This window comes from Octopus bimaculoides, chromosome 26 (genome assembly GCF_001194135.2).
Source record: "Octopus bimaculoides isolate UCB-OBI-ISO-001 chromosome 26, ASM119413v2, whole genome shotgun sequence".
Taxonomy (NCBI): Eukaryota; Metazoa; Mollusca; class Cephalopoda; order Octopoda; family Octopodidae; genus Octopus; species Octopus bimaculoides.
The window spans coordinates 22,751,395-22,765,935 of record NC_069006.1 but is presented as its reverse complement, the minus strand read 5'-3'; the positions used below and the strand labels follow the sequence as shown (position 1 = coordinate 22,765,935).

General features: G+C 35.8%; 1 protein-coding gene across 3 annotated transcripts in view; it reads right to left on the bottom strand.

Moving 5' to 3' along the window:
• The window catches only part of LOC106876518 (D-glucuronyl C5-epimerase), a 75,933-nt gene that overhangs the window by 13,328 nt on the left and 48,064 nt on the right, over nucleotides 1–14,541 (bottom strand). For all 3 annotated transcript variants that reach the window (XM_052976873.1, XM_014925096.2, XM_014925097.2), the window contains exon 2: nucleotides 3,990–4,116. In XM_052976873.1, coding sequence (XP_052832833.1) covers nucleotides 3,990–4,096 — 107 coding nt within the window. In that variant the 5' untranslated portion in view covers nucleotides 4,097–4,116. The remainder of the gene's footprint in view (nucleotides 1–3,989; nucleotides 4,117–14,541) is intronic.

Sequence of the window (14,541 nt, the reverse complement as noted above, 5' to 3'; positions counted from 1 at the left end):
GGGGGGGGGGGGTCCAGACATACACGTATATACTATATTTACTTGAGTACAATGTGATCTGAAATATGTGGACCTCCCACAATTTGAGCTTAAAAAAATATGAGTTACATGTTTTATCTTTTTATTTTTCTTTCTCTTTTTACACCCAAATTTAATATTCATCCAAACCATTTTGATGATCATGTTTTATATTAAATTTCCTGCATCTTAAAAGATTAAATAGTTTAGTATTTTTATGTAGGCACACTTTTAGTCACATGAATTGTTACAAATAGAGACCAAATCTTCCTCAAATACCATACTTCTATCTACAAAATTCTTTATTTTTAAATGGAAGAACACATTAGCTAATGTAGTCCTAGATATCCCTTAAATGACAGGATGGCCATGGCTAGAATGTCTTCATAGGTTTGAATAAACGGGGTCAATATGGGGCTATACAACAACCACACATGCACAAAACCATAGTTTATAATCCATATTGTGTGTGCATACATGTGTTATATGTTAAATACGCAGATTGCATTACGGGAGCCTCCCTTCATCAGCCGTTGACCAATCACCATATTTTGGAATCCACTTAAAATGCCATGCAAAAGAAAATCAAAACCTGAAACCATTGATATGTCAGTGAACTTAACATAGCAATGTGTTACGTACATCCAACAGATATGCGTATGTAGATAGTAGTGATGCAGAAAGGAGTTATGCATAGGAGGGTGTATATAGCATCTATGAAGAGAAAGAAGAAAAACGTCTCAAACAAACACTGATGACACCATAAGATTGTAATTTTAAACAACAAAAGAAGAATCGTTTAGTTGAACCTATAGATCATATGTACTAATAGCTTTATAACACTGCATGTACATACATATACGTATATACATACATACATACATATATGTATACATATACATTACTATACACATACATATATGTGTATACACACATACATATATGTGTATACATACATGAGTATACACACATACATATATGAGTATACACACGAGTATACACACACATGAGTATACACACATATATGAATATACACACATATATAGCCATTTCTGACATCCTACATGTTGATATGCCTAGATTCTATTGAATCCTTATAACTAATTTTTATATATATATATATATATATATATACACACACACACACACACACACACACACACAAACACACTGAAGCGGAAAACAACTATATAAATTACGACCAACTTTAGATTTCCAAACCCCAAAAGTAAACACTATCAGCTCTATATCATGTATTGAATATTTATTCGTCTAGTTTGTAAACACAAATATTAACCTAATTACACACACACCTGGCAATCATTAACATCCAGCCATTCATACTGACTATTATCTGTACTTATCTTACACCAATTTCCTTTGCTCTCTCTCTCTCTCTTTTCTTCCACAACAGCTTCAGTGAGTGTGTGTGCCTCAACTGCACACTATGATGTCAATATGCTTCAAACACATATACCAAAAACACACGCATCCTGTTGCACATATCCACAATAACATGTACATTCAACTGACATACATACACACATGAATTCACATGTATTCAGACATTCATACACATACATACATACCCACACTGGCATAAATACACACACACACAAAAATACATAAACCCCTATCAAGTTAGCGTATCTAACGTTATTCTAATGTTTTAAATCCCGACTTACAAACAAGCCACCAGGTACAGATATCTCCTCATACAGGGTAGAATGATCAGGTGTCTACACTTATTAGATCACGTAACCAAAACACCTGCAAGTACCCCATCCCTAACTCCCATGCATCCAACATACAAACACACCCACAGCCACATACATATTCCCACACAAACATTTAATAAATAAATATAGCTTTTCTCATCAATTTGTTATTTTAATTGTCAGGTTTTTTTTTTCCATTCCAGATGCAACATTCAAATTTCACCTATGATAACTTTTTTCCTGTCTTCACACACAATTTTTGTTCTCAAAATTCCTTTTACAATGATTTGGTCAAATTGAATCAACAGAAGAAAACATTTGCCCAAGGTGCTGCACAGTAGGATTGAACTCTCAACTTCAACATGGAGTAGACTCCTTAAACACCCTACTAAGCCTGCAGCCCTATTCTCATCGCAAGTTGTAATGATTGCCAGCCCTGGTCAAACTCTCTAACCCATGCCAGCATGGACAACGGACATTAAATGATGATGATGACGATGGTATGATGTGATTTTGAAGGGAATTTGACTGCTATTTCTACAGCCATATAGTATCACCCAAGTTGGCTCAAGTTGTATTAACTCCGGGCAAGGGAGCAGAGTGAGATTCTCTTAGATTATTACATGCCTCAGTTGTCAAAAATAATTACCAGACATTGTAGAAATGTTGTTATATTTGTTAGGCGAGTATCATATCCAGAATGGAGAGTTTTATCTCCCTTCCTCTTGGTTCAATTTGTCAAGTTGTCATGTATTATTATTATGCCAAATCTCCTTGGAATGTTAATTGGTGTCCTATACAGCAGATTTATCATTCACTAAGCCCTGTAATGCAAGAGGTGCTAAGCAGTGAGACCTTAAAATCCCCTTCAATGTCAACAAAAGAGCCTCTACATGATTGCTTGAACTGCTAGAAATAGCAACCAAATATTTCTCAAATTACACTCCAGCAACTTTAAAAAGGACACATGGCATTAAATGTGGTTCTAGAGAAAAAGACAAAATGGTCACAGCTTGATTGGAGCGGACTTCAAGCTGAACAAGAAACATTCAAGTCATCATTGTGTTGTTTAGTTAATGCCTTTTTGCAGGAGAGTTGGTTGTTGTTGCTAGTAAGGAGAGCAACCATGTAGTTATGGCCTCAAAAAGGTCATAGCAAAACAAAAGAAAGCAATTTGTGTGATGCTCTGATGATTATACAAATCTACTGCCAAGATCTGAATAACATGACGATTATACGATAAAAATTGAAATATTAAAAAAGAGATGAGTGGAGGGTGGGAGATGAGTGGAGGGTGGGAGATGAGTGGAGGGTGGGAGAGAGAAAGAGAGATATGTTCAAAGAGAAAATAAGAGAGAGGAGAAAGAAGAAAAAGAGACTCCTGAGAATAAGACTTGTGTAGTGAGATTTAGAGAAGGACATGTTGGTGTTAATTTCTTGATCTCTGGAGTCAATCAAATACGGATTGATCTCAATATGCAACATTAATAAATTTCAAAACTATGCAATACCAATCAATCGAAAATGCACACAAGATTACAAATGAATAAATCCCCATTCTTTTGTTTTCTACTATATTCTGTGACCGAATGCCAAATTTTTCTGTATATCAACTTTGGCTTTACAGATTAGCCAGGCAGTCGACAGTGGATTAACTACATGGATTGCAAGGACTTTCTCTGGTCAATTTGGTTAGTCAAGTTTGACTCCAACAGAATGCTTCACGAGTATCTGTCTGAATTTTTAATCCCTTTTTCTTTTGTGCATGTGTGCGCACACACACACACACACACACACACACACACACACAGACACACACACACACACACACAGACACACACACACATATATATATATGCATGTATGTATGTATGTATGTATGTATGTTGGTTCTGCTGCTGTTGACAAAAAAACAGAGTTGTTTGGTGTCAACTGAACTACTTGTTAAATTAGCATATACATGGCTGAGTGTTCTTCAGACATATTTACTTATAAAATATTTGTCAAGCAGAACTCAGCATAACACAGAAAGCAATAAGGTTGGATCTTTGATGTACAATCCTTTCAACCAGGCTGCCACAGTCCCAATTTCACTCACAAGGCTTTGTTCAGATTGACCTGATGCTATGAGAAATTACACTTGTCCAAAGTACCAAACAATGGGATCAATCCCAGAAACGACCTAATGATTGCAAAACTAAATTGTTAACCATTCAGTTATATGAAATAATTAAAGTGTCGTCATGTACTTACATAATTAAGTTGTCATCATTTTGTATGTTGGGACACCGAAACCAGCTGAAGAAGATCACACAGAATATCAGGAAGCCACAAATGATGAACTTGACAGACACTCTCATGGTGATGATTCTGTTAGGCTCTGCAACATAGAGAGAAAGACATCAGTTAATACATGACTGTAAAGGCATCAACATCACAACTTCACCTCACACCACCCATCTCTATATTCTTTATTATGCAAAAACAATGCAACAAAAATGGTTCGTTTGCATGGTACACATGTTTGGGAAAAGAGACCAACAGAATCAGTATTCGGCTTTAAAATAAAACAAGTCCTGGTATCAATTCATTCAACTTGAAGGCAGTGCTCCAAAAGACTAAAACAAGCTAAAAGAGATATATATACAGAGAGGGAGAGGCTTTCTTTCAGTTGCCAACAACCAAATCCACTCACAAGGATTTATTGAGTTGGGAGGTCCTAATAGAAGATATTTCTCCAAGGTGCCACATAACAGGATTGAACCCAAAACCACATGTTTGAGAAGCAGACTTCTTAACCAGCCATGCAATGACTTCTGTTGATTTCTGACTGGATCCAATACCAATCTTTCCGAGGATAAGGAGAGAGGGGTAGATTGAAAGCCAAGAGCACCGATTTCATCATTCCCACAGATTCCAATGTTTTAAGTTTCTGCAGGGGTTATCAGCTTCAATCTTTGAAGAATAATGCCACAGTTAAGGCAACATAATCTTGAACCCTTCCATTTCTGCCAACCAACCACAAACACCAAAAAACAACAAAAATGACTCCATATGACTGACTACCACATGGTTGTTCTACTTACTTGAAACAACAACCTAATCTCTCTTAAATCACACCTATCGACCTAAAAATAGAAAAAGGGCACACTGGAAAAGAAATTCCAGGAGAAGAGAAAGGTAAAAGGGTCTTGAGAAGAGGACCCTATCAGCTTAACGAGATTCTAGACAGATTGTGCCCAGAGAAAAAAATAGAATAACTGTGTCAGGAATGTTTTTGATGAAGGAACTTCTCAATCAGGGTTGACTGCTCAAGGGGTTAGACAATAACAACAACCACAAGAACAGAAACGAGGTGGTCCCTATTCAATCTGTCAAAAAAAAAGAAATAGCACCGAAATCTTCTTCAAATGCCACCCCAAAACCTTAATTGGAAAAAAAAAAGAAAGAAAGGTACATGACATAACAAGGTCGGAGAGTGGGAGAGTTACGGTAGTGCTGCAAAATAAATAAAAGATGGTATGTTCATGACTTGGACAGTCTTCATCATATGTGTGATATCAGCTGATCGGAGGGTCGGGGAGGAGAGCTAAAAGCAATAATTCCTCCAACTGTAATAACAAAAAATGCTGATAATAATTTCTAACATAAAGACAGGGCCACAAATTTGTGCAGAGGAGTATAATATTTTATGGACCCTGAAAGGATGAAAGGCTAAATTGACTTCACACAAGTTGAGCTTGTGCCAATGAAAAGGGGCTCTAAATACCGTAGGGAATTTGGTCTGATGTTTTAATGAGTCTGTCAATCCACTACCTTTAATTAATTAATAATGACAGGTGCAGACATTTACCTGTGTAGTAAGAAGCTGGCTTCCCACCAACATCATTCCAGGTTCACTCTTACTGCTTGGTACTTTGGGTAAGTGTCTTCCACTATAACCCTGGGTTGTTTAAAGCCTTATTAATGAATTTGGTAGACAGAAACTGAAAGAAGCCTGTTGCATACATGTGTGTGTGGTGTTACAGTCTCTTTGTCTTGATATTGTGTGATAATTGTAAAGGAGTGTCACCATTATGCAAGTGGTGTCCTTTGTTCTCCTGTGAAAACCTGTCGGAAATGGAGGAATATCACCTTATTTGGAATCAGGCGAAGGTTGGTGATAGGAAGAGGATCCAGCTACAGAAAAATCTGCCTCTACAAATTCTGTCCAACCCATGCCAGCATGGAAAAGTAGACATTAAATGGACGATGATGAATGGTTTATTTTATTTGGCACAGGAGCAATGGACAAAGATACATTACAAGGAGAAATTACAAAAATAGTGTGGTTTTATACAGAATTGATTATAGAAAAGAAAAAAAAAAAATGAGGGCAATAATTTCTAATAAAGGCATAATGACAGACACTTGGCATAAAAGGGTCTGATTAAATCAACCCCCAAAACTTAACTACTTTTCATTGTTTTGGGGTTGATAAAGTAGCAAAGTTGACTGGGATAACAAGATTTGAAACTCGGAATCAAAAACAAACCAACAAAATATCACAAGGCATTATTTTGTTAACAATTCTTCCAACCCAATAAGCACAACATTTGATTATGAACATCATCATCATCACAAGCAGCAATATAAAATATCAGACAGAAGGGCGGTGGGGGTCATACAAGTTTTTGATTGTATGAAGTCTGCTGAAGTACTTATGGCATAGCAAACAAAATCATTTATAATAAATAAGATTATGAAACGTGGAAATTCGAAGTCTTATTTAGTTCAGTGTCAGTAAAACAGTCTCAAATCTCTGTAGACAACAATATTCCTAGCTTAGAGAACTGGGACAGAAATTTTCTTAAGTGCAGAGATAGATATATAAATGAATACATAACAATGTATATGAAATAGAGAAATGGTGAAAAGGAGAGAGTAGAGATTTATAAGTGCATAAAAGAAAGAGAAAAAGGAAACACAGAATAAAACAATCCTACCATAACAACCACCGAGGATTACAGAAGACTATAGACTATACAATGCATACAATAATGGCATTATTATAGAATATTGTACATATAGATGTAGGGGGGAGGGATAAAATATGCACATGCACACACAAGTGTATCTATATATGTATGTATACATGTTATATATGTATACACACACACACATACTTATATTGTACACACATATACACACACATACAAACAAGTATACATATGCAAACACATACACAAATATACATGTATATGAGTGTGTATGTATATATATATATATATATATATATATATATATATATATATATATATATATATATATATATATATATACGTACACTTATATACATACATGTGTGTGCATATATATGTATACATTACACATACTGCATATATACCTATACACACACACACATTTCAGTACATGTGTTCTAAAAAGATAGTACTTTTGTGGTTATGTAACCAACAACGTTTGACCTTGATTGCTCCTGTTTTCTTTCTTGTGTTACAGAGTAAACATGGCCATGTGCACCAAGGAGGAAAAAGATAAAGTGATCTGATTTCTCAGGCCTGAAGATGGGTCAGGGGCTGAAATACACCACAGGCTTTCAGTACAATAAGGGAACAATGCTCTACCATGCACAAGTGCAGATAGAGAAGTGTAAAAATGGTCGGACAAATGTGATGCATGGAGGGGGAGTAGGATACTCATCAACCTCCACCACTGATATGGAGCCTGGGTAAACTTGAGAGATGGTCCTAGCAAACCAATGAGTGACGGTCAACGAAGTGGCATGTCTTACATAAAGTCTGTGCGAGGTGGATGCCAAGGGAGCTTACAAACTGCATAAGCACAATCATGTGGAGATCTGTCAACAGTTACCCAACCACTACAATGATGAAGGTGAAGCGTTTTTCTGGCGAGAATAGTCACAGGAGGTGAGCCGGATTCGAAAAGGCAGAGTATGGAGAGGAAATATCTGTAATTGCCAATGAAAAAGAAACTTGAGACTCAGCATTCCACAGAAAACGTGATGCTAACAATTTTGGGGCACACAAAAGAGACCTGTACTGAAACATTATCTGGAAAAGGGGTCTATAGTTACCAGTGTAGACCACAGTGACATACTGGTCAACAAACTGAAACCAGCAATTCATGCCAAATGCTGAGATTTATTGGTAAATCAAGCATTATCATAAGCACAATGTGTACCCACATACAGCTGCCCATACCATTGTAAATCACTGAAAAACTGGGTTGCAAGGCCAGGACAGCCTGCATGCAGTCCAGATCTTGTCCCTTCTGACTATAACTTCTTTGGACAGCTCAAATATCCTTTATGAGCCATCAATTTGTAACAAAGTAGCACAGGAAACAACAGAACTATGTATTTGGGAAGTAAAGTTAACCACACAGCCACCCCTGCACCTATAAAACACACACATACACACATACACACACAGAAGAAAATGGAGAATTATCAATTGTTTAGTTTAACCATTAATATTTGAATAAGTGTAATGTGTGTGAGTGTGTGTATTTATATATGTGTATGTATACTTAAATATACAAGGGGGTGCTGAAAAGTTCCTGGCTTTAAGGGTATCGTGAAAGGCCTGGCTGGAGGTCTAACTTTTCGAGTTCTTTTAAAGGGCTTAGAAAAACTGAAGAATTGCTGCAATAAATGTGTGAATCTAAGAGGAGAATCATCATCATCATCATCGTTTAACGTCCGCTTTCCATGCTAGCATGGGTTGGACGATTTGACTGAGGGCTGGTGAAACCGGATGGCAACACCAGGCTCCAATCTGATTTGGCAGAGTTTCTACAGCTGGATGCCCTTCCTAACGCCAACCACTCAGAGAGTGTAGTGGGTGCTTTTACGTGTCACCCGCACGAAAACGGCCACGCTCGAAATATGTTTAATAAAATCATAATTAACTGATCCTCCTGTATTTTCTTTTACCCTAAGCCACAAACTTTTCAGCACCATCTCATGTACACACACACACAGTATTACGCCAAGTATTGTGTCTTTTACAACCTCCGTGTTCAGTTATATTCCATATACCTTGTGTATTATACACCCCACTCTTTCGCTCAATGCACAGTGAGGGATAAGTTTAAGTATTTAATGAAAAACAACTGAGGTGTCACTCAATAGGGCCCAATTAACTCAAACACAGATCAGAATTTACCAGAAAGATTAAGTCAGCATGCTGTACATTCCAGGAATCTTCCGACTGACTGACCGACCAGCTTTCTTTATATTCCAAACACCAAAGAGGGAGGCAAAACAGCTAACATTGTTTACAATAAGTTCTACCTCTCTTTAACTCCACTTCCCACCACCGCTACGCCATCAAAGAAAGTCAGAAATATCTGCTACACAATGGTATGTTAAAAACTGTTCTTTCATTTTTTCTACAGGTTCTAGGCACTGGAGTGAATGGAAGAAATGTCTGGGAAATGCCAATTTTGTTTTAGAGTATGTGTGAAAAAAAAATTTTGGTGATAAGTGAGATGCTTAAAAAACAAAATAGATATGGAACTGCCAAACCATACGTTTTGAATTCAAATGCACTGCAGGAATTTTGTAGTGTATTTTTGGCCAGCACCTTCATTCTATACACCTTAGTTTGCTTATCTGCTGGGAATAAAGAACCAAATTATCTGGCAATGTTACCAGTAATAATCTTATGTCTGATATAATAAGCAGGGAGAATAAATTTTATCTTTCACACTGCACAAGCTAAAAACCTCCCCTGGGTGTTTTTATAGATTTACACATAATCTTTTTGTTTTCTCTCAAATTTAACTGAAAGAACTCAATTGGAATAATAGAAGGGTCATAGAGTCAACTAAAACACTAGAATGTTCCATTTCTTGAAAACTTCTCCATAGTTTATGACATAAATGACAGATATTCAAATATGTCATAGCATTAACCCTTTAAGGGTTAATTTAAAGCTCAGGTTACTTCCCCCAACAATGAACATACAATTTCCAGCAAAATTTATCTCTTGAAATTATCTCCTCTATTTTTGAGATTTGTCAACCTTGGCAGGATTTGAACTCAGATGGATAAAATGTTGCAAAGTATTGTCTGCTATGCTAATGGTTCTGCCAGTTCACTGCCTTGTACAGTTACCTGTATATTGGTTCCAAATTTTAGCAGAAGGCCAGAAATTTCAGGAGACAAGGTAAGTCAATTACATCAACCCCAGGATGCAACTTGTACTTATTTTATCAACCCTAAAAGGATGAAAGATTTATATATATACCTTTATATTGCAACAAAATTCTCAGCTCTCTTTTGAAGAGTGTGTTTAATTAAATATATTGGAATGTTTAGTAGTAAAATAGACGAACTTTATGTTTGTATCATTGGTTCTATTAAAGACATACTTTCAAGTGTCTAACAGTCTAACTAAATACATTCCATCTTTATCCAGGACTTTAAGTGATAAGACTCTTAAGACATCTAATTGAGTTCAACTAAAAGATGATTGGTTGTTTTGTTTTCTCTTTCAGTTTGTCTGCTAAAAACATCAGCCTCCCATGCTCTTTCACACACTCAACACTACAAACATACAACCAACACACACACACACACACATATATACAAACCATACAACCCCATAAACACACACACACACACAGTCATACATCCACACACATAATTCATTGCACACACACATTGCCACTCTACAGAATCATTCACGTTACACATACATTCACACCCTACTACTCAATATCCAAACAAACCTACCCTAATTATGTTAGATTTGTACAAGAAATGAATTGGAAAACCAAAACAAAATATGGTTTTTCTCAATAAGTAAACCACCAAATGGATTTGGCAGTAAGAGCATAATCACTGCTGCCACCACCACCACATGAACTAATACTACCACCACCACCACCACCGGTTTTGCCGTATGATCCAACCAAATTATCAAATACATTCCAACCATGACAATCATGTATTTTTACAGACAAGATTAGAATTAGTATTCCATTATCACATCATCCACTATGTCTTCCTGTTTTTAAGAACTCCAGAATATGATTTAAGAAAGACTTGGTTGTTATTTCTAGCAGATCAAGTCCTGATATTGAGATGCCCTCATTGGTTTGTGTTCTGTTTGTGGAAATATATGTTTATCTTGGATATATATAACACCTAGTTCCTTCTGTAAAAAAAAAAAAAAGAACACACCAAGGAATTTGCTTGTGAAACGAGTGACATTGTCAAAGCATGTCTGACAACCATGTTGCAAGTCTCCTCAGATTCATAATGGTTCCTCTCTGTGTATAAAAGCTCCAACTATTTGATAGCAAGTTTGCTCAGCTGGTCACCATTATCTAGCACAAAATCAATCCAGTCAAATATCCTTTCCAATTTAATTATTTTTAATAAGAAAAAAAAGGGGTGGGGGATAAAAAACCCATCGTTTAACATATAAAATATAATTACTAATTGATTTCTTAGATACAAATCTAGCTTTTATGATTTTGCTTCTTTTTTTTTCTTTTTTCCTCTCTGAACAACCCAGCCATGAACAGAAACAGATCAATCATTGATTCACCAATGGATGATCAGAGATTATGGTCTTATTCTTGTTTAGCCCTTAGCACAGTCCTGATTCAGTTGATCTGCAACTGAAGATGCTAGACCTTTAATCATTCCACCTCACTTTCAGACACAGCACCTCCACGACCACACTATTTACAGTGTTTCCCCCCCCCCTTTTTTTTTAGCCCCTATTGATACCAACCTGTCCAGGACTACCCTTGGTCCTATGGTGCAAGCTTCCTCTTTTAAATGATCTAAGTTGAAAACCCTCCACCAAGATTTCATGTTAATTTATGTTCCAAATACACAACTTAATAGCAACAAAATTATTGTACTAAATTTTTGGTTATTTTCAAAATTAATTGAAACAAAAGAAGTGTATTTTGGCAGAAATATGAAAAATGAAAGGGTTTAAACAAAAAGGTGTAATTTGAAGAGAGGGTTCGCTGATATTTTAAACTGCAAATTGCACCCCTCAATTCAACATGATACTCTCAGAAACATTGTTATACCCTTGCCCTTTATAGAATAGAATGCTGAAGAAAGTTTTACATAAGAGACGTGCATATAAGTGTCAAATAGCTAGACGGGGGTTAACAGAATCCCCATACTGAAGACATCGCATCTGGTTGTTGCCTGGTACCTCTATTAACACAACCAAATATTGAAACAACAGAAAGAAAGAACTCCAATTAAATGCACACATACACCATGTGTATATGTGTGTGTGTGTGTGTGTGTGTGTGTGTATATATATATATATATATATATATAAAATTACAAATTCATTTCTCAGATACAAGACCCATTTTGTATGATGCAAAAGATTCTCAGGGAGAATATGAAAAAAATAAATAAATAAAAACATGAACCACAAAATGAGATTTTTAAAATAAAGATAAAAAAATTGATAGCAAAAATACATAAGTAAATAAATAAATAGGCTTGGCTAATTTCTTAATCTCTGTGCCATCTTGAACACCCACCTATAGGATATAACGATAATTACTAATAGCTAATAATGACAGGACTTATAATTAAATACAAAATAAATAAAAAAAATATCAGGAAATTAGAACTAGGCCCCAGAACCTGCATATGACATTAACTGGCTGTAGTAACAGCCAGTAAATGCCATATGCAGATTCTGGGGCCTGGTTCTCATTTCCTGAGAGATGAATAAATAATTTCTTAGCTCCCTTCCTCTACCTCCATACACACACACACACACACACACACATTATATAAATATATAAATAGATAGATAGTTCTGTTATTGGTAGGATCAACAAAAAAAAAAAAATGTATTCCATCCAGTGAGATATCGTTCAATAAACACTGGCTTTCGATGTATTTGTTCAGAGAAGTTTACGTTCCCATAACTTAGTGGTTTGGCAAAAGAGACCAATAGAATAAGTACTAGGCTTACAAGGAATAAGTCCTGGGGTCAATTTCTCCGACTAAAAAACCCTTTAAGGCGGTGCTCCAGCACAGCCAGAGTCAAGTGACTGAAACAAGTTAAAGAATAGAAGAATATGGTAGAGGAACTCCAGGGAAATGTCTTGTGTATCACAAGTGATGCATGGACATTAGGGGACATGTTCTGTGTATTACATGCAATACAAAAGGAAGGAAATGGGGTTAGTTGATGGTGTTGGCAAGAGAAATCTTTCAAAGACACAATTGTCAGTTAATCCTTTTACTTAAATAACCAGAGATAATTAATTTCATTGTTAAATAACAGATAATTGTCTGTTAAACAGCTTCTACAATTAATTACAGTATCAATTGTAGTAACAACAACAACAACAACCACAACCACCTTACAGTGACAATGCAACAGTAATGCTAACAATACTAAGATATATATGTGTGTATATATATATACGTATATATAAATACACACAAACACACACACGCAAATACAAGTACAAACACACACTATTCATTGCATACAAATACAATAGAAATATAACATTACACACACACACACACACACACACACACTTATTATAAACACATCTCTCACACACAGTCAATACACATCTACATTGTATTATACATTCACCCACATACTTCATTATACACACAGAAATAAAATATTATACACACACTATCACCATACGCATGCAAAGATACATAACACCCACAATCAATTTGTTCAGACAAGTATATTAACATACATAGCATCAATATACATAGCTGTAAATACATCACACACACACACACACACACAAAAAGCAATTATGGTCATCTACCCCTATCACAAAGTATCTTTACATGTCAAAGAGAAATAAATTAGTCACCTGTCAAGAAAACAGATACTGACAGCCATCACCTGTGAAAAGAGATAAAACCTACCCTAAAAATAGCCATCCAATCATCAGAAAGGAGACAGAACAAAACTTCTCCCTCTTACACAAACCTGCATCAAACCTTCACAATATGGACCAACACTGCCAGTTTAGGGATCTTGAGTTCAAATCAACTTATTGCAGATTCCTTCACTTTTTCTGAAAAAAACTTTTTACACATACACACACACACACACGCTTGAGAAGGCCATTATGCCAATAATAAACACACATTGGTTTAGTATCACTTCCATATTGTTAGTCAATTGATTAAATAGTTGACTGATATTTAACTGATTGACTAACAACAGAAAAGTGATATTGAACCAGTGTGTGTGTTTATTATTATTAGCATAATGACCCTCCTAAGACCAAATTTATTTCAGTACACAAACTCACATCAAGAGTCTTGCAAACCTAATACAAAAACAAAGTAGATCGAACTTATGGAAGAGGGAGACCCAAAATACTGAAGGATGGCCTCGGAATGCTGAACAAGATGACAAAGCACTGAGATACCTGGCACCGTATTGTACTCAAGAAAGACCTGAACATCACAGCAGAATGGTTGTGGTCACTCACACTAGTGAAGAGGATTGGTCTACAACAGGGGTTTTCAAACTGTGGTCCGCGGACCACAGGGGGTCAGTGGACAGCAAATACTTTTTATGGGCAATTTGATTTAAAATATGTTTTTTAATCGAAATCTTTTAATTGACAATAAACCTATTTGTTAAATACTGTTAAATAAATAAATGTAAAAATATATGTTATTTTAAGCAAATATTTATGTATAAATTTCATAAGCGTTTATAAGGGGGGTCCCTAAGGTAAAGCCTGAAATATAAAGGGGTCCGCAAGTCAAAAAGTTTGAAAACCCCTG